The sequence below is a fragment of the Megalobrama amblycephala genome, linkage group LG14 (assembly GCF_018812025.1).
Source record: "Megalobrama amblycephala isolate DHTTF-2021 linkage group LG14, ASM1881202v1, whole genome shotgun sequence".
Classification (NCBI taxonomy): Eukaryota; Metazoa; Chordata; class Actinopteri; order Cypriniformes; family Xenocyprididae; genus Megalobrama; species Megalobrama amblycephala.
The window spans coordinates 775,275-795,498 of NC_063057.1; the positions used below are offsets into that span (position 1 = coordinate 775,275).

At 38.1% G+C, this 20,224-nt stretch overlaps 3 protein-coding genes across 7 annotated transcripts in view; 2 read left to right on the forward strand and 1 right to left on the reverse strand.

The window, feature by feature from the left end:
• Positions 1–10,749, forward strand: si:ch211-51e12.7 (uncharacterized protein LOC336335 homolog). Of its 3 annotated transcripts, none has more exons than XM_048156235.1 (6): positions 1–222; positions 2,039–2,136; positions 2,812–2,967; positions 3,072–3,215; positions 5,099–5,218; positions 8,881–10,749. In XM_048156235.1, exons 2-6 carry the CDS (start codon positions 2,039–2,041, stop codon positions 8,885–8,887), a joined length of 525 nt encoding a protein of 174 aa, XP_048012192.1. In that variant the 5' UTR covers positions 1–222; the 3' UTR covers positions 8,888–10,749. The 3 variants fall into 3 exon arrangements, with proteins under 3 accessions (XP_048012192.1, XP_048012191.1, XP_048012190.1); XM_048156234.1 differs by lacking the exon at positions 8,881–10,749 and adding an exon at positions 5,856–6,430; XM_048156233.1 differs by lacking the exon at positions 8,881–10,749 and adding an exon at positions 5,452–6,430 and having other exon boundaries at positions 3–222.
• tulp4a (TUB like protein 4a) overlaps positions 10,471–20,224 on the forward strand; it is a 23,939-nt gene continuing 14,185 nt past the window's right edge. For 2 of the 3 annotated variants that reach the window (XM_048156230.1, XM_048156232.1), the window contains exons 1-2: positions 10,471–10,606; positions 16,683–17,435. In XM_048156230.1, coding sequence (XP_048012187.1) covers positions 17,184–17,435 — 252 coding nt within the window. In that variant the 5' untranslated portion in view covers positions 10,471–10,606; positions 16,683–17,183. Of the gene's footprint in view, positions 10,607–15,894; positions 16,026–16,682; positions 17,436–20,224 lie in introns of those variants that run through there. The other variant, XM_048156231.1, reaches the window with a different exon arrangement.
• mrps10 (mitochondrial ribosomal protein S10) lies at positions 10,794–12,899 on the reverse strand. Its single transcript, XM_048156236.1, has 7 exons — positions 12,732–12,899; positions 12,589–12,614; positions 12,472–12,499; positions 12,241–12,380; positions 12,058–12,166; positions 11,307–11,396; positions 10,794–11,204 (listed from the first exon to the last, which is right to left on the reverse strand). The coding sequence occupies exons 1-7, from the start codon at positions 12,801–12,803 to the stop codon at positions 11,127–11,129; spliced, it is 543 nt and encodes a 180-aa protein (XP_048012193.1). The 5' UTR covers positions 12,804–12,899; the 3' UTR covers positions 10,794–11,126.

Here is a 20,224-nt window from a genome sequence, read left to right on the forward strand (position 1 = left end):
GCGCGCCTGTGTTCGTCTCAGGCGGGGCCTCGCGGCACAATGACGCTCTGACAAAGAGAATCAGCGCTCGATGTGACGGTGCGGCGCGGGCCGCCATTTCAAAGCCGAGTAAACGCGCGAGGATTCACGATTTAATAGACGGATGCTTGTTTTTTAGAGTAAAGTGAAGAACGCTTTATATTTTAACGGCTTGTCTCTTAGAAGAGCTCTCGATCTCATAAGGTAAGTCACGAAAGAAACGCTTTAGCTCGAAATAGAGCGATTGTGTGTTTAATGTCGGTGAGCCGTTAAATCCCTCATTCGCCTTCGTTAATTCTGTCGAATAACTTCAGCTCGTCCGCTCGTTTAACAGTAAATATGTGATAGTTCATTGTTTATTTGTGTCCTCGGCTGATGATTTCGTTCAGCTGTGGTGAATTATTTTTAAGCCTCCAGTAAATCTCTGAATGTATTAATGAATTGAGAGCTCGTAAATCATCAAATTAATGTTATTTTGTGGGACTGAACACACTTTCACTATTATATTCAGGTGTAATAACATCATAAACAGCGAGCAAATGCACGATTTTATAGCGTTTAAATTACTAATACTACATAGAAATGTTAACTTGAAAGTGGACCAGAGATATTGATGATATCATCGTGCACTCAGGGGTGTGGATGCAAATTATCCAATAAACGCGTTCTGCAATGAGAAACCCCTCCCCCTACCGATATCGGATAGCAATTCAAGGTTCGTGGATTTAATGTAAATTAAAACCTAATTAAAATATCTATTATTTATAAATATATTTGATATGTCCTGCCTCAAAGTCATACAATTTCATGGTCAGTAACTGCTTAGTTCACCCAAAAATTAAAATAATGTCATTAATTACTCACCCTCATGTCGTTCCACACCCGTAACACCTTCGTTAATCTTCAGAACACAAATTAAGATATTTTTTGATGAAATCTGATGGCTCAGTGAGGCCTGAGCAATGACATTTCCTCTCTCAAGATCCATTAATGTGCTAAAAACATATTTAAATCAGTTCATGTGAGTACAGTGGTTCAATATTAATATTATAAAGCCACGAGAATATTTTTGGTGCGCCAAAAAAACAAAATAACAACTTATATAGTGATGGCCGATTTCAAAACACTGCTTCAGGAAGCTTCAGAGCGTTATGAATCAGCGTATCGAATCACGATTTGGATCACGTGTCAAACCGCCAAACTGCTGAAATCACGTGACTTCGGCGCTCCGAACCGCTGATTCGACACACTGATTCATAACGCTCTGAAGCTTCCTGAAGCAGTGTTTTGAAATCGGCCATCACTAAATAAGTCGTTATTTTGTTTTTTTGGCGCACCAAAAATATTCTCGTTGCTTTATAATATTAATATTGAACCACTGTACTCACATGACCTGATTTAAATATGTTTTTAGTACATTAATGGATCTTGAGAGAGGAAATGTCATTGCTGGCTATGCAGGCCTCATCGGATTTCATCAAAAATATATTAATTTGTGAAGATGAACGAAGGTATGGAACGGCATGAGGGTGAGTAATTAATGACATTATTTTCATTTTTGGGTGAACTAACCCTTTAATATAGTCAGTTCTTCATCAATATCTTGCATCTTTAGATGTTTTCTCTCATGCATCATGTTTCCGTTTGCAAAATCTCCAATTATACACCAGAACAGGGTTAAATTGCTCTGCCGTTTCTTAGAGATGCTTCGTTTTACAGTTGGCCGTGTGTGTTTCACACTATTAATACACGGCTTGTCGGCGTGCCCTGAAATCCCCACAGCCCAGATCAGCTGCTTATATCCCAGCAGGCCGTTTGATGATGGAGGTGGTGGCATGTTAAGCCTGTCGTGACGCTTTAACAGCGTGGAGTCCATGTGCTTCCCAAGGCGAGAGGCCAAAGGAAAATCGTCACACGTTTGACATTGGCGCTCGAACATTTCCAATCTGGATTTGGGTCAAAGGTCAAGGTTTGAAATCTGGTGTCTTGTCGTACACTAAAGAGCACCAGTATTTTCCAGATGGATGCCGACACAGAGCAGGTGGAGGAGACGACAGAGGTGACGGAGGCCACAGAAACGCCCACGCAGGAGGAGCCTTCATCTGACAGCAAGTTCAGGTAGGTCACATGACCACTGTCATTGGTTATTCTCATCAATATTACAACATTCTGCTTACAGCTGAATCATAATTGATGAATTTTGCAACCTCAACAGTAGCTATGTTTCCATCCACCTATTTTTATGCAAATTTTGGGATATTGCATAACGAAAACACCAAGATGTGCATAAATTCTGAAAATGCGCATAAAAACATATGTGCTCAATGTTTTTATCCGATAAGACATATGCACATAAACTATGACGGAAACACATTTTTACTGATTAAAACTGTAATTGGATAACTGGACTAACCAGCAGACCAATCACACATCACAAAAGAGCGCAATTGCAGCAACTTACATTTTTATTGCTGATATTTTGCTCCAATTTCCAGAAAGCAATTTTATTCTCTTGAGCACATGGAATGGAAACGCTGCGTTATTCGCAAATGTTTTATGCCATATTCCAATTTTGTGCAACATAGCTACTGTTATTGAACTGAATAACGACATTATTGTCTTCATAATTGATTAACTTTACGCAGTTATTGAACTGAACTGAATCAACAAAGAACTGAATAATGACACTTTACAGAATTTATCTCATATTTGCTGAAGTTTGTGTAATTGATTTCTGATTATTACTGCTAAATTAATATAATGTGTCTGTGGTTTGGTTCTGGTTATTTGCAGGGGTCGCGGAATGAAGTTTCGCGGCAGAGGTGGCCGAATGGGCCGCGGGATTCGTGGCGGACGTGGGATGATGATGATGATGAAAGGCTTCAGACCACCGGGTCACATGAGAGGCAGAGGCCGCGACGGGTTTACGAACGGATTTGGACCCATGAGGTCGTGCCGAAGAGTTCTTGAGTCTTATCCACGACGTCTTAGTTCACGACAAATCATTCTAATGAACGTGTTTATGGAAAACTGCTTTTCTCTGTGTGTTGCAGGAGAGGCATGGGTAGGACGTGGCCGTATCCAGACATGCGCGGCCGTCGAGGTCGAGGCGGTCCGATGGGAATGAGCTTGGGTCCGCCACCGCCGCCACCTCCTCCGCCTATGCACATGAGAGGACCTCCTCCACACATGCACAGGTGTCTGCACCACTCCCTCAAATATTGGAGAAACACTTCAAAACCATGTACTGCGTTCAACCAAACATGTGCTGTTTTTTTAGCAGTATCTAGGGCTGGGTCAACTATCAATGTCTTGATCTTAATTTCTTCTGTTTTTAGTTGATGTGTGAACAAAACGTCCTGCCCATCCATCCTTTTGTGCTTTTGTTCCTTTTTTTATAAGAAACAAAGTCTCTGCTTTTAAATTCTGTCAATTTTATCTCAAAATTCAAACAATGAATATAATATTATAGCCCAAATAGTAATAAACGATTTCGGTAAAAATGAATACATTTAAAAATGATTACAATATTGATGTATTTGCTCTGAAATTACTTACTTGGGTAAAATATTTAATGTAAGAACTATAACATTAAACGTTCAAATAACCAATGCTTTTTTAAACACATTGAGGGGCTGTTTACATGACATTTTCAACTAAAAACCGAAAACTTTTTAATGCGTTTTGGCCATTAATTTATACGACAGTGGCGTTTTGGGGGCCTGAAAACGTGTTTCAAAGTGCAATTTTTTGAAAACTATACCATTATCATCTCTGTTTAAACTGCAAAAACGCAAATCTGTGAAAACGGTGACGGCATGCACATGCATATTATGTGTTCGTAGTCTATCCACCTTATCTTTCACTTGGAAGTAAGGTGTTTTCTGGGAATGAGCGAGACTTCCGATTTATTAGCCGCTATAGGGTATTAATGAGAAGAATATCAAAGTGCAGTAAACTATAAAATTAAGGTGGATAGACATGTGCGTTTGGTGCGAGTGCTCTATAAAAGTGCACACATTTTCTTTACAAAGTGACATCGACTTGTCTAGCATGCGTAATACAGCGCCATTTTCGTGGATCCGTGTGAACGGGGATAGATTTAAAATCGTTGTCATCTGTACAAAGAAAAACTTTTCTGTTTTTAGTACTTCGTTGTCATGTAAACGTACCCTTGATTATTTTAATTTGTATGTAACTACAATATTGCCGTTTGTTTTTTTTTTTATATATATATATATATATATATATATGTGTATATATATATATATATATATATGTGTGTGTATGAATGCATGCATGCATACATAAATGGCATTATGTACCAACATATCGTCGCTATTGGGTGGAAACCTCATATCTCCGTGTTTCATCGTTTTAATTTTCCTAAATCATTACTATTGGTCACCCTTTCTGTATAGGTTTTGCAAGTATTTAACCAATGAAAATTACTAAAAAAGGGCTTGTGATTAAACCTCTGAACTCCATTGGCTCCTCAAACTGTCAGTCAAACTTCATAACTCCGCCCACTTCTATTGTGAATGAAATGCCGCATTGCATCTGTGCTTGTTTGCAATGCAATGATAAATAAAGAGCTGCTTTTTTGAATAAGTACGACGTTTTCTTTACTCAAAAACGCTATATATCTCTTAGTCTAGCATTTGTCTTTGAGTCACAGCCAATACTGTCTGTGTGAAGCACTTTGTCTTTAATAACATGAGAATTTGGGCAAAAATCTGAGCGCCCACATAAAGCTACAGTAAACGTACTGCCTCAGATTTAAAACGCGTATCTCTGTGTTACTCCATTTAAGCTTGTTTTTGGTGAAATGTTAATAATATAATGACACATGCAAGTGTCTGTGCATATATAAAGCCACAAAATTTTAAAAATTATAAAAAAATAAAAAAAAATGTGAAAAAAAAACGACGTATTTCACAAAACCGCTACTTTTCCCCCATTTGCTGAAAAGTAGCGGTTTTGTGAAATACGTCGTTTCCGCCTGATAAATTCCTACAGACTTCCGTCCACTTTTCCAAATACAAACGTTGAGTGTAAAGTGTGCGTTTTATCATTACAGGCACGGCCCGCCTCCTCCTCCCCCCCCGCCAGGGCACCCGGCCTTCAGAGGGCGTCCCCCACACCCGAGAGGGCGGAGCATGATGCCGCCCGGCCCGCCTCGCTTCTTCCACCCCAGAGGGTAAGAACGCACTCAGCCGCTTCCCACTTTCACAAACGCACATGCGAAGAGCCTCTTCGGCGTGACAGTGCAGACCACGGCTAATCCAGCACATTGAATTAAATTTAGTGCATGACACACCCTGTTTACATTGAATTCTGTGTTTTGAATAACGCATTTGCAAAATGACGAGTTTCGGCCCCTCTTGAGCACAGCAGGCCAATCCAAATGTGTGATTTTATCCTTTCATGCAGCTACCACAACGGATCGGCCCCTCCTCTGCCCCACCCGCCTCCAGGCAGGGGCCAGCGCTGGCCGGGGCCCCCTGGTGGCCGGAAGTTTTAACGCAGCTCAGACCTAGTTGAAATCTGTAGCGTTAATGGCCACCGCTCAGACTCATTTTGTCCGAACAGACTCAAACAGGTCCTTTTACTGTAACAAACACGCTACCTTTTTTTTTAATATATATATATATATATATGTTACTTCATTTGAGGAAAATCCCGAAAAACATTTAAAAGCACTCTCACTCTGAGGAAGAGAAGGACACATGTTCTTAAGTTGATTTAAATTAAGTGTATTTTTACTCCTAAGTGTTGTGTAGTCTGCGTGGTGCTATTCCTGTGAGCCTTAAACAATCTTGTTCCTTTATTCCAAGAAAACAAGTGAGATTTTAGAGATCGAGAAGGGACGATGGCGCCAGCCGTCATTCCTCAGCATGTGTCGTTGATATTTCTGTACTCCTTGGACGTCTCAAACATGGCATTTACCAAGCAGATCACTGGCCCCTCAATATGTTCATCTTCATGTGTAGTGCTCATGAATTAATAATGATTTAATATCATAAATGTGCAGCTACTTAAAGTCAAGTGAGAATATTGCTGTTGAAAAGTATTCATGTTCCTTTTTTTTTTGGTTTGAATGATTTTGTTAAAATCACAAATACATGGATTCGTTTAACATGACAGTAGAGTAGCGCTACGATTTATACTTCTTCTTTAAATAAATATTTCCTTGCTTTTTCTATTTTAAGGCCAGTCTCGCAAGTATTTGATTCAAAATAGTAAAAAAGTAAAAATAAAAACCCTCTCCTCTGTGTTGAGTTTTGAAGTGTTATGGCACATTCACGTATTGTAACTGATAAAGTCATGTGAATTTGTGAATGTAAATTGAACAGATAACAGCTTTTGACTTAGTTTTGACAAGCAAAACAATAAAGTTAAGATAAAATGACCTCTCTTTTTTTTTATTGTTCATTTAAACTAAAAGCTGAATGTCCATTTATGTAATGCATTTTAAAAGTACTGATCATTTCTGAAGCCAAATGGACAGAATTTGACATGAGCACAGAAATGAGATCATCCATGACAGTGTTTATTATGAATACTCATATATATTTGCATCATTGCATAATAAAGCACATAGATGACTGTTCTATTGAGTAAAGTTAAATACACTGAATAAAGTTGCCTAAGAGGGCTGAAAATTCAAGCACAGGCCGGATGTCCAAGGATGTGTGCATGAAATAAATGTACTACTTTTATTATTCAGCAGAAAAACTTTTCTGCTTATTTGACTTATTCTAAAAACAAGTTCAGATGCATAAAACAAGGACACTTGTGTCATCATAGCAGGCCACGCTGTAGTGCACGAGAGTGATTTTAACACTAAATAGTCAAAAGTTTGGAGACGCTCGTTTATTCCTTTTGCATGTGCTAGAAAAACAGTAAAGTGATTCAAAACACAAATGTGGGGATGAAAAAACTTCAGCTCTGGACATTCATCAGCCAACTTCATCCTGGGATGCTTTTAAACACTATTAAAGGAAGAACGTGTGTGATGAGCACTTCATGCTTTTCCTTGGCTGTCTGCGGACAGTTTTAGTTCATGCATTGCACAATTAATATTTTTACATGATCTACAAAAAAATCATTTATCCCTGAAGCATGTTTGATTAACCCTGTGAGAAGCCTTTTTTTATACAGTTAACACTTTGGAAGAATTTATCAAGTAAATAAATTTCTTGCCATGAAAATGGCTAACTGGCATGGTGTTAAAAAACAAGAATAATTTAAAGGGATAGTTCACCCCAAAAATTGTCATTTACTCACTCACGAGTTGTTCCAAACCTGTATGAGTTTCTTTGTTCAGTTGAACACAAAAGATATTTTATTTTTAATCTGTAACCAGTTTCTGGTCCCCATTGACTCCCATAGCATGAAAAAGAAGCTATGGAAGTCAATGGGGACCAGGCCTAAAACTTCACTTTTTCGCCACACCTGCCAATGGCAGTGACTTAAGAAAATGTGCCGGCCATGAAACTGTTTTTGCAAAAAACACCAATGACACCAACATTTTAGATATCAGTGAAAATTCACAATTCTCTATTCCAATTTCCATACCACAGCTAAAACTACTAGCCAAACTAATATAAAAGTAAAACATTATTAAAGACAAGTAAACAGTCAGTAAAAAAAATAAGATCAAATAATCAAATTACAATAGAAAGTAAATAAATACAATATAACAAAGATACAAATGAAACGGTGCTTTTCAGGTAGGACTGTACAGAAATGTAATAAAGTAAGCAAATGTAAAATAACACTACATAGTCTTCACTGTATAAAGTAAACATCGTTATTAATTAATCCATATGATTCAATCAAGAGCAGTGAGTGAGGTTTTTTTTTTTCTTTTTTTTTGTCCTTTGTCGTTTTATTAACATTAATAACACTCACAGCTGCTGGAATATTTGGCTACTGTCACTTTAAGAGCGAATGCACGGATATAATACAGCTTACTGATGCTGTTTACTTTCTCAAATGTTCACTTACGACATAATCGTCTGTTTACACTATGATACTCGCTGCTTTTTGACATAATTTTGTGTGAATTTGTCTGTGAGAGCTCAATTTAGTATTCGCGCGCACACATGGCTTTCCCCACAGCGCGAAACGAGCTCCCTTTCGCGCCTTCTTGCGTTTGAATATTTAAATTTTCGTGACGTTGCAGCGCAACGGTTTAACGGTTCCGAGCGTCGTTCGCGTTCATACACTTAGAATTCATAAAAATATTACACAGTTTCATATACTCAAAAACGCCGATTTACATTTGGCGCTCGTCGAGTGTTAATTTTAGGTCCTGGTTACCAAAATTCTTCAAAATATCATCTTTTGTGTTCAACAGAACAAAGAAACTCATACAGGTTCGGAACAGCTTGAAGGTGAGTGAATGATTCTTGATCCATTTAGATCAGATGAACATAAATTCATTCAGTGCGTCCAAACTTTTGACTTGTGTGAAGCCTTTAACATAACGAATAATCTCTGACACGAGAGCTGCAGAACATGCAACATTAGATTATCCTGATTAATCCGTTTTAATACACTAATATTTTGTTTTTTCATCTGTTATATTCAAAATGAATACAGATTAATTTCGCAGATATCAGATAATATAATATTAAAGTGCGCAGGTTGAGCTCACAGAATGAGATCTAACTTAAAGCTTCTGTTAAAATACTGCAGAGTCCACTATAAGTAAATTGTCCGTAGGTTGATTCCCCAAATGTGCGCAGTCCAGAAATTACACACGTGAACATCCGTGTGCCGTGTTCTGTGTGTTCCTCTGACGGGGCTGTTCTGCTGCTTTCACTCTGGACTGACTCTTCTTGTCTCCTGAAGGGGTTAGACACCCTTTTGGAAGGCAGCCGGACACACGTAGGAGGCAGGACGATCCCGTCTGTCCCTCCTCTCCTCCCCTGCCCCGCCCCCGCCGCTGTGATGCTCCGCCCCCTCATAACCACGGTGAGTTTGTCTTTGTGTTCAGACCCTCTCTCTCTCTCTCTCTCTCTCTCTCTCTCTCTCTCTCGTGAAATAGAGCGGCTGACCTGTCAATCACACTTAGAGGACGTTACAAGTGAAAGTTAGTGGTTCCTCCAACATTAAAGCATGTATTGATCTCAGGTGAACATTATTAAAATCAATATCTGTAGTTAATAATCAGAAGCAAGTTTTCATTTGCGTTAAATAAATGAACTAACACTGAACAACAACATTCATTATCTTAGTTCATGTCAATTAAGGCTTGAGGAACCAATCAAAAGTTTCTTCAGCTTTGAAGTTTTGTAGACACTTTACATTATTAATTATTAATACATTTGTTAGTTTTTATTCATCTTTGTTAGTGTTAATAAAAATACTAGTGCTGTCGGATTAATCGCATCTAATGTGCGTGTTTGTGTATATAATATACTAATTTATATAAAGACACATATTACATAAGCACAACCTTTTTTTTAGGTGCAATTAATGGATTTGACAGCACTAAAATACTCCATTAAAAAATATGGAAACACTTTCATTTGTTTACATTTAATGCATTAACCTGAATTAAGCAAAATATTCTTACAGCACATTATTATTAGTTAATAAAAATGTTCAGATAATAAATACAATGTCTTATAAAAATAAAAAGTGTGATATTAACAGATGCAACTTTTGATATTAATGTGTTAGTAAATGTTGAAAGTTACTAAGAAAATAAAGAAATGCTTTTCTAAGTGTTTTGGTTGTTTTTCATTGTTCATGTTAACTAATGGAACATTTTTTTAAAAGCGTTTCCTAAATATAAATGGTAATTTCTTCATAAAACTTAATCAAATAGTGTATAATGCATTATATATGTTATATATAATTGTAACCAAAGTTAAAATGCAGCATTGCATTATAGTATTTGCAAATTCCTTGTTACATCTGATGTTTTTTAATGCAAACAATGAATTGAAAAGTGTTATATATATATATATATCAGATAAAACAGTGCATTAAAACACATAATGCATTAAAACACTTACAATGCATTATATATATATCAAGTAAAGTGTTAAAGTTTTTTGTGTAAACAATGAATTGAAAGCGTCAGAGGTGTTTTTGGTCGCTTCATAACTCACATAATAATTGCATTATTCTCCAGTGTGTAAGATAGTCATAACCACGAATACACAGTTCACAATATCATTTTTGAGGCACGTTCAAAGATTCTCCAGAGGGTTAAATTATGTGTCATCCATCATTTTTACAGCGATGAACAGCTGCCATAAAAAAAATTCAAGAGTTTTTCAGACAGAAAGAGCTCAAATATCTGCAGCTGGAAGACGAACTGCCTGAAACTAATGCAATTTTAGTTTTTATCTCTTTTTATCTCATCTAAATGTTTAAATTCTGTTGACCGGGATTCTGTTTTACTCCCTATAATGAATGTGTTTGACATCTTGCTGTTTTGTGTTCATGATCTCTGTATGGGAGAGACACGAGCGAGCGGTGAGTCATGTGACTGCTCTGGTTCAGAGGAATGAGTCATTTGGTTTGTGCAGCAGGACTGCGCAGACGCAGACGGACCAGAGGAGCCGTAAGTAACACACTTCAGCTGGACTGCGTGATTCATTCACACACACAATCATCTTCAGTGTAAACAGATCTAGATCTATAGCTTCTCAGATGCTCATGTCATTAGTTTTTCTCTTGCATTAAAGGGAAAGATGTTTCTGCAAACCTGTCTTGGTGTTTTTAATTGTGGGAATCTTCTGATGTGAGACTTTTAACTGTTTACTGATTTATTAAATGCTAAATGAAGCACAAATGAACACTTCAGACGTCTGTATCCAGATAAAATCAACTCTTCATAACACAGATTCAGTACAAAATAAATAACAGATGGAAAAATATTTAAGCTAGTTGAAAGAGGTGTCATGTAAAAGAAAATACAGAAAACCTCATAAAAAAATGCATTGCTTTATGGTATACATGTACAAACAATATGATAACGCATAATATTCACATGCCTTTCTGTGGTTCATAAGCAGCGTCTTTTATTTCAGAATCAGGTTGTAAATGTTCTTCGAAGACACTTATAAAGCAGAAGATCCTCCTCATTGTCCGGACTTCTCCAGTTTGTCGTCGTCCCACAGGGGTTTCTGGATGTGCTCTGGGATCTTTTCAACAGCAGTCTGTCGAGAACAACAAACATTGTGTGTTATATAGGAGAAAACATGCTTTATCGAGCTAAAAACACTGTGCACATTTGATATCACACTAGTCTGTGCCGTTACCTTGGTGACATCCATGGCGACGCCCTCAGGCAGATTACGCTGAATATACTCCAGATAAACCCGTGCGCTTGATCCCGTTATTCGAGAAATCTGAAAATCACAAAGATGTTGAAGTTGTAATGACCAGGCATTTTACAGAGTAGAAAATACATTTTTTTACAAATATTTTATATATAACCTTTATATAGAGTATATATACACAAATTAAAATATAATTTTTATATTTCATAATTAATAAATATAAAATTATTTATAAAGTGTGTGTATATAGCCTGTATGCATACATTTAAAGGGTTAGTTCACCCAAAAATGAAAATAAGATTTGTTAATCTTTGGAACACAAATTAAGATATTTTTGATGAAATCCGATGAGGCCTGCATAGCCAGCAATGACATTTCCTCTCTCAAGATCCATTAATGTACTAAAAACATATTTAAATCAGTTCATGTGAGTACAGTGGTTCAATATTAATATTATAAAGCCACGAGAATATTTTTGGTGCGCCAAAAAAACAAAATAACGACTTATTTAGTGATGGCCGATTTCAAAACACTGCTTCAGGAAGCTTCGGAGCGTTATGAATCTTTTGTGTCGAATCATGATTCGGATCGCATGTCAAACTGCTGAAATCACGTGACTTTGGCGCTCCGAACCACTGATTCATAACGCTCGAAAGCTTCCTGAAGCAGTGTTTTGAAATCGGCCAGATTCTTCAGTCCAGAAGCACCTGAAGATGTTTGAGCCGCTCACCTCGATGCACCTGTAATGCGTCCTCATCTCATACTGCACTCGGTGCTTCTTGAAGATGTGAATGGACTTTAGCAGGGTCAGTTTATCGATGTGTTTGGGCGGCTCAAATCTGGGCAGCAGTAAACAACACTTTCAGCCCTCAGTTCAACAGCATTTCCATGAGTTTATCTCAATGACACTCACACTTTCTCCAGGGTGAGGCCGAGCTCTCGAGCTGCCAGAGTGGCGAAAAACTCATAGCTGTCCAGAACGGCCTTATCGTGACCTTTGACCTGCACTGACAGCCTCTGATAGAGCGTGTCCGGCTCCTCTGTGACCATCACCTGCGATTCAAACCCACATTCACAAGATACACACGCTTTGATTGATTTTAGTCACAGCAGAACTACTTTGAGTTTAAAAGCAGATACTCACTGCAGGAGACAGCGATGTGTGCGTCAACCTAGAAACAAGCATTTAAGAGGTTTAACTTCTATACAAGCACAATAGTCTTTTAAACAGCCTCAATTCTTAGGAAAGTGTGAAACTGACCGTGTTTGATGCTGTACTGCAGCAGCCTGAGATTCAAAACAAATGACAAATAACGTTTAAAACACATTCAGCTGAATAAACAACACATGCAGGTAGTAACAAAGACACAGAGATGATAAACCGTGTGAACGGGTCTGCAGTACCGGTAAGAAGTGTCTATTGATGATCTTTGACAGGACGCGAACGGTCCTTACGCTCGCTATGGAGGCCGCCATGTTCTCTGCCTCGACAGGCGGAAGGAAGCGGAAGCGACGTCAAAAACACAGAAGCGGGAAACGGCGCCCCTAATGGCAGGGAATTAAACATAATAATCCACGTGGGATGAGGTTTAATTTAGCCATCTTTGGAGCGGTTTTTGTCTTAAAACTAAAACACTGGATGGAAAAATTGTTTATATACTTGTTACATGTAATAATATATTATGAATGAATATAACTGTATTGCGCATGTGCGCAAAACTTTATTGATAATAGTTCAGTTTAAGTGTCTACTAACTGCTGGTTTAAGCATCTGCACACTAGTTAACTGCAGGTTCAAGTGTCTAAACAGTTAACTGCAGGTTAAAGCATCTGAACACTAGTTAACTGCAGGTTAAAGCGTCTGAACACTAGTTAACTGCTGGTTTAAGCATCTGAACAGACATTTACTGCTGGTTTAAGCATCTGAACAGACATACTGATGGTTTAAGCATCTGAACACTAGTTAACTGCTGGTTTAAGTGTCTGAACAGACATTTACTGATGGTTTAAGCATCTGAACACTAGTTAACTGCAGGTTAAAGCGTCTGAACACTAGTTAACTGCTGGTTTAAGCATCTGAACAGACATTTACTGCTGGTTTAAGCATCTGAACACTAGTTAACTGCTGGTTTAAGTGTCTGAACAGACATTTACTGATGGTTTAAGCATCTGAACACTAGTTAACTGCAGGTTAAAGCGTCTGAACACTAGTTAACTGCTGGTTTAAGCATCTGAACAGACATTTACTGCTGGTTTAAGCATCTGAACACTAGTTAACTGCTGGTTTAAGTGTCTGAACAGACATTTACTGATGGTTTAAGCATCTGAACACTAGTTAACTGCTGGTTTAAGTGTCTGAACAGACATTTACTGATGGTTTAAGCATCTGAACACTAGTTAACTGCTGGTTTAAGTGTCTTAACACAGTTAACTGCTGGTTTGTGTCTACACACAGTTAACTGCAGGTTTAAGCGTCTGAACACTAACTGCTGGTTTAAGCATCTGAACACTTGTTAACTGATGGTTTAAGTGTCTTAACACAGTTAACTGCTGGTTTAAGCGTCTGAACACTAGTTAACTACTGGTTTAAGCATCTGAACAGACATTTACTGCTGGTTTAAGCATCTGAACAGACATACTGATGGTTTAAGCATCTGAACACTAGTTAACTGCTGGTTTAAGTGTCTGAACAGACATTTACTGATGGTTTAAGCATCTGAACACTAGTTAACTGCAGGTTAAAGCGTCTGAACACTAGTTAACTGCTGGTTTAAGCATCTGAACAGACATTTACTGCTGGTTTAAGCATCTGAACACTAGTTAACTGCTGGTTTAAGTGTCTGAACAGACATTTACTGATGGTTTAAGCATCTGAACACTAGTTAACTGCTGGTTTAAGTGTCTGAACAGACATTTACTGATGGTTTAAGCATCTGAACACTAGTTAACTGCTGGTTTAAGTGTCTTAACACAGTTAACTGCTGGTTTGTGTCTACACACAGTTAACTGCAGGTTTAAGCGTCTGAACACTAACTGCTGGTTTAAGCATCTGAACACTTGTTAACTGATGGTTTAAGTGTCTTAACACAGTTAACTGCTGGTTTAAGCGTCTGAACACTAGTTAACTGCTGGTTTAAGCATCTGAACACTTGTTAACTGCTGGTTTAAGCGTCTGAATACAGTTAACTGCTGGTTTAAGCATCTGAACACTAGTTAACTGCAGGTTTAAGCATCTGAACACTTGTTAACTGCTGGTTTAAGCGTCTGAATACAGTTAACTGCTGGTTTAAGCATCTGAACACTAGTTAACTGCAGGTTTAAGTGTCTGAACACTAGTTAACTGCAGGTTTAAGCGTCTGAACACTAGTTAACTGCAGGTTTAAGTGTCTGAACACTAGTTAACTGCTGGTTTAAGTGTCTGCACACTAGTTAACTGCCGGTTTAAGCGTCTGAACACTAGTTAACTACTGGTTTAAGTGTCTGCACACTAGTTAACTGCAGGTTTAAGTGTCTGAACACTAGTTAACTGCTGGTTTAAGCATCTGAACACTTGTTAACTGCTGGTTTAAGCGTCTGAATACAGTTAACTGCTGGTTTAAGCATCTGAACACTAGTTAACTGCAGGTTTAAGTGTCTGAACACTAGTTAACTGCAGGTTTAAGCGTCTGAACACTAGTTAACTGCAGGTTTAAGTGTCTGAACACTAGTTAACTGCTGGTTTAAGTGTCTGCACACTAGTTAACTGCCGGTTTAAGCGTCTGAACACTAGTTAACTACTGGTTTAAGTGTCTGCACACTAGTTAACTGCAGGTTTAAGTGTCTGAACACTAGTTAACTGCTGGTTTAAGTGTCTGCACACTAGTTAACTGCCGGTTTAAGCATCTGAACACTAGTTAACTACTGGTTTAAGTGTCTGAACACTACTTAACTGCTGGTTTAAGTGTCTGCACACTAGTTAACTGCAGGTTTAAGCTTCTGAACACTAGTTAACTGCTGGTTTAAGTGTCTTTATTGACAATAGTTTGTTTACTTCAATTTGACACACAACTAATCACTTAGAAACATCATTCATTTCAGTCATTGAATATGAATTTACATTAGTCACAATTAAAGCACCTAAATAAAAAAAAAAGTTATTGTAGATGAAATAATATTTAAATATTTAGAGAAAAGGTAGTATTGTGCTTTTGCACAAACATTTCAATGTTCCAATTCTATTTTACACTGGCCCATGTTAGGTGAACACGTAAAAATAAAACACTTATGAAGCATTTTGAAGTACAATAATGCATTATGAGATACAATAAAAACCTTTGAAAACATCCCATATTATAGGACATTTTTAAGTAAATAGTGTTTTTCCCCTCTGTACCCCACCTCTTGTTCATTTTTCATTGAAATATAAATCTGCAAAAAAGAGAGATAATAATAAAAATAAAATACGTTCCACTTCCCATAGATAATTTTTTTTTTTTTTTTTTAATTTTAAAAAAAATTTTTTAATGTTGTATTAGTCTTTTAAAAATACACATCCCCTGTACACCTTCTGGAAATTAAATCAAAATAAAAGCACTGAGGGAAAAAAAATTATATGTGATCATATGGTGGTCACGTGACCCGACGCAGCGGCCCAGGCAGCATCAGAGAATCAGAGACAGCAGCGCTAAAAACACACTCATCTGACATCCACACTCGCAGGTAACGATCACATCGAGTTCGTTTGGGTTTCCTTATCATCCCTAGACCGGTTCCGTTCTCCTAGCACGTCCTGTTATTGTATTTTATAGTGGAAAAACAATAAGGGAGCGCGTGAAGTGAGTGTAGCAGCGCAGCTAACAAAAGCCACAGACGCAGAAATGCAGCAAAGATGATTTTATTTAACAACAAAGGCGTTTTATTAGACGAATCAACCTAATACATGTACGTATGTAATCTAGACGGATTTCTTAGAAGTGTCAGCTGTTAATCTAACAACAGTTTATATTCCCGAGTTCATCGGGATCGATTAATACATTCTTAATTCTCAAAATATTGGTGTTAATATTCTCGCCATTTTTAGGATGTTTGAGTCATAAACTAGAGCACTGAATGAGGGATCGTTTTCTTTTTAAATATTTAATTCTTCGTTTTGTCTTGCTCTCATCAGGGATTTTTTGGAAATACTGAGGTAAAATTAAACCGCCATTTATTCCTAACCGAAGAAAGTACGTTATTTCTGCTACTTAGCAAACAAACGAATGTGTTTATATGTGTTTTATACTGATATCTTCAACATCATACGAGACTTTTATGTTGTAAATATAATCAATCAGAATCATTAATTGTGTTTATATTTCTGCCGTTGTCCTCTAAAAGGAATCCCCGACGCTGATTGGCCGGCGGCTCCTCTGATGCGATGACGACACAGGCGGAGCTGGCACTCCCGCGCTGGAGCAGCTGACGCGCAGGAGAATCCCGTGCGCGCGCTGCTGCAATGAGCACGAGGAGAGGAGCTTTTCATCCGTCGATGACGTCACTATGAGCGGGGCATCGGGCGTAATGACATCATGAGGTTAAGCTGCGAGCGTGAAGGAGGGGAAAGTTTTCTTTGAACTTGGATATTTTCGGCTCCTTGCTGTTTGGAATCAGGTGAATTCTTACCGACTCCGTCCTCGATATTCTGCGGAAGGGCACTTGGTGTGTTTACGCCTGTTGGCATGACATAATTTATGTGCCTTGATAGTAGTTTTATGCAGTTCTGCGGAAGCATTCGGGCCGAAAGTGGTTGTGAACTGGCAGCCGCTCTCACCTGGACCCCAAGGACCCGCCGGTGAGCAGGGTGACTTTGTGGATCTGCGTTCATCCGTTCGTGCAGGTATGTTTGCGGCAGTGGAGCACGGTCCCGTCCTGTGCAGCGACTCCAACATCCTGTGCTTGTCCTGGAAGGGTCGCGTGCCCCGGAGCGAGAAGGAGAAGCCCGTGTGCAGGAGGCGCTACTATGAGGAAGGCTGGCTGGCCACGGGGAACGGCAGGGGCGTCGTAGGCGTGACGTTCACCTCCAGCCACTGCAGGAGAGACCGAACCACCCCACAGCGCATCAACTTCAACCTGAGGGGACACAACAGTGAGGTGGGGAATTAGAAACATTACATAACAAGCATATGGCAGTCAAGGAGGTTGTGTGAGGCAGATTCAGGTTTCCCATGGCCAGATTAGGGAAAATACATTTTAATTATGTTGGCTGGACAAAGATCTACTATTTAAAGGTGCAATATGTAAGAATTTTGCAGTAAAATATCCAAAAACCACTAGGCCAGTGTTATATATTTTGTTCACTTGAGTACTTACAACTTCCCAAATGTTTCCAACTATTTGTAAATCGTGAGAAAATTGCAATTTTAACGTGTGAGGAGTCGCCTGTCAATGACGTCATACCCGCGTTACCCTCGGTTTCCCGTTTTATTTTGTAGAAACCATGGAAACACCAAAGACGCTTTAATATTTACATGTTTTAATAAACAAGGGAACGTCTGTTTTGATATATTTATAGACAGAAAACTAATTATTGTTATATAGCTCAACACGTTTAGTCTTATTGTTTAAATCTAATTTTCTTGATGTTTTGCGATGCTTTACCATGCCAACACTATTTTGTCAAGTAGCTAACATAGCATAATCAGATGCAGCTTTATTTTTAGTAACAGTAATACAGCATTTTCTCCATCATACAATACGTTTTAAAATTAATTGCATGCCATTTATCAACACAATCATCCAGCATTGAATATGATATTGTAAAATCGATCTATCTTACTGCAGTGTGTAACAGTGTCTCACAGCAGCCGCCGAGCGAACGCACAGAGTAACGTTATAACATCATTTTCAACACTCTCAAATGTATCTAATATGATAAACAGAGCTGCGTTACCTCATACTCATGACCGGAAAAGAGGAAGCGGCGCCGGCGACTGTGGCATAATAAAAGTCCCGCTGCTCGTGAGGCGTGTGTTGATCAATCGCTCCAGCTCCTCGTTCAGCTCCACAACACTCGCTCCTGCTCTGCTTCATACTACAGCAATGTTAATAATCGCATCCATGAACATGATTTCTTTTGTACTTTTGTACAATAAGAGTATTTAAGCTGTCACTAGCAAAGGTTGATGACTATCATAGGACAATGTGTTAACAACATGCTAATTAATGCTAGCAATTTGTTAATCATGCAAGGAATAGTTTAGCAACGTGTTAAAACATGCTAACATGCTAATTAATGCTGAGAATAAGTTAGCAACATGTTAAAACATGTTAGCAATGTGTTAAATCATGTTATCAAAATGCTAAATCATGTTAGAAATATTTTAACAACATGCTAATTCATGTTAGTAATGTGTTAAAACACGTGAGGAATGTGCCAATTCAAGCTAACAGCATATTAAAATCATGTTAATTTGTTAAATCATGTCAGCAACATGCTAAATCACCATCACCTGCTTTCAAATGGAGCGGCATTTAATAGACAGAGCTGTAGTTCACTGATAAGCCACGCAATATCGCGTTCGTTATCGAAGGCGATTCATCTGCGATATGAACGCGATATTGCGTGGCTTATCAGTGATCTACGGCTCTGTCTATTAAATGCCGCTCCATTTGAAAGCAGGTGATGGTGATTTAGCGGTAATCAGGGAACCGGCTTTACTGACGAAATGCGCGTGACAATCTCAAGCGATATATCGTGCAGCCCTATTAGCAACGTGGTAAAATGTGCTAGCAACATGCTAATAATGCTAGTAACATGTTAACAAAGTGATAAAACATGCTAGCAGTATATTAAATCATTATAACAACATGTAACAGGGTGTTAAATCATGTTAGCAAACACATTAAAACATATTAGCAACATGTAAGATCATGTTAACAAAATGCAAACAACAATGCAAATTATGTTAGCAACGTGTTAAAACATGTTATATTGTTAGCAACATGTTAAATCATGTTAGCAACACGTTAAACCATGTTAGTAACATTGTTTTGACTTTCTCTAAAGTAAAACCTTAACGTTTTTTAAGTTATTTTAAACTTTCAGACCAGACTTTCTCAAGCCAACATCAAAGTTTATCAAACTTTACCTGTTTAGTTCAACAATTGTGAGTTATAATATAATGGCCATTTATTTTATCAACCATGAGTCATTCACTCACTCATATCGGTCTCTTTTGAATATAATTTATTTTTGCATATGTTTTGCTATTTAAAATGTCTTCAAATTCAAATGTGCACTAAAATTGCATTAAGAGATTAAGAGCCCTTTGCATGCTAGCAAGTGAAGTAATTTAAATATATTAATTCCAACACTTGAAAAAGTCATCGGTCAAAAGCTGCCTTGCAAAATACACACTAATGTCATTTAAATCTTATTAAATGCATATTATGTATAAGAAATGCATTTTAGCAGCATCGAGTGAATCATACAATGGCTCACAGACATGTGTTTGGCCTCATGTGTTTATTGAGCCGTTGAATCGTGGCTAGCGCAGGACAGATGTGCACTGGGATGTGAAATCCATCATGGGCAGCTGTATAATTTCCCTTCTTGACAGCCGGCTGATGACGCTGGTTAATGAGATCTGTCAGGTGATGAGCTATGAGACCTCATTAGCACCAACCATCTCTCATCTGAACCTCAACTGGAATGTGATATTCTGTTTGTAAAGGAAACAAAATTCATGCTTTAATTTTAATGTGGGCTAGAATCAGGGTTTTTAAATGCAAAAACACTTTATAAATGAACAGCTCTCGATGTTTTAAGCTCATCTAGTGCTCCAAAATTAGTAACAAGACACCAAAGTGTCGTTCATGTGCTTTGCTTCTTTCTCCTGAGCACTTTCTTTCATCATGCAAGTGTCCATCACACATGAAGA

Bases quoted from the DNA above. Each gene is read 5' to 3' on its own strand.
- si:ch211-51e12.7 (XM_048156233.1), top strand. From the start codon at position 2,039: ATGGATGCCGACACAGAGCAGGTGGAGGAGACGACAGAGGTGACGGAG. The intron at 2,137-2,811 runs GTAGGTCACATG...GGTTATTTGCAG, and splicing joins TCATCTGACAGCAAGTTCAG to GGGTCGCGGAATGAAGTTTC. The intron at 2,968-3,071 runs GTCGTGCCGAAG...TGTGTGTTGCAG, and splicing joins AACGGATTTGGACCCATGAG to GAGAGGCATGGGTAGGACGT.
- mrps10 (XM_048156236.1), bottom strand. From the start codon at position 12,803: ATGGCGGCCTCCATAGCGAGCGTAAGGACCGTTCGCGTCCTGTCAAAG. The intron at 12,615-12,731 runs GTACTGCAGACC...TTTGAATCTCAG, and splicing joins TCAATAGACACTTCTTACCG to GCTGCTGCAGTACAGCATCA. The intron at 12,167-12,240 runs GTGAGTGTCATT...ACTGCTGCCCAG, and splicing joins GGCCTCACCCTGGAGAAAGT to ATTTGAGCCGCCCAAACACA.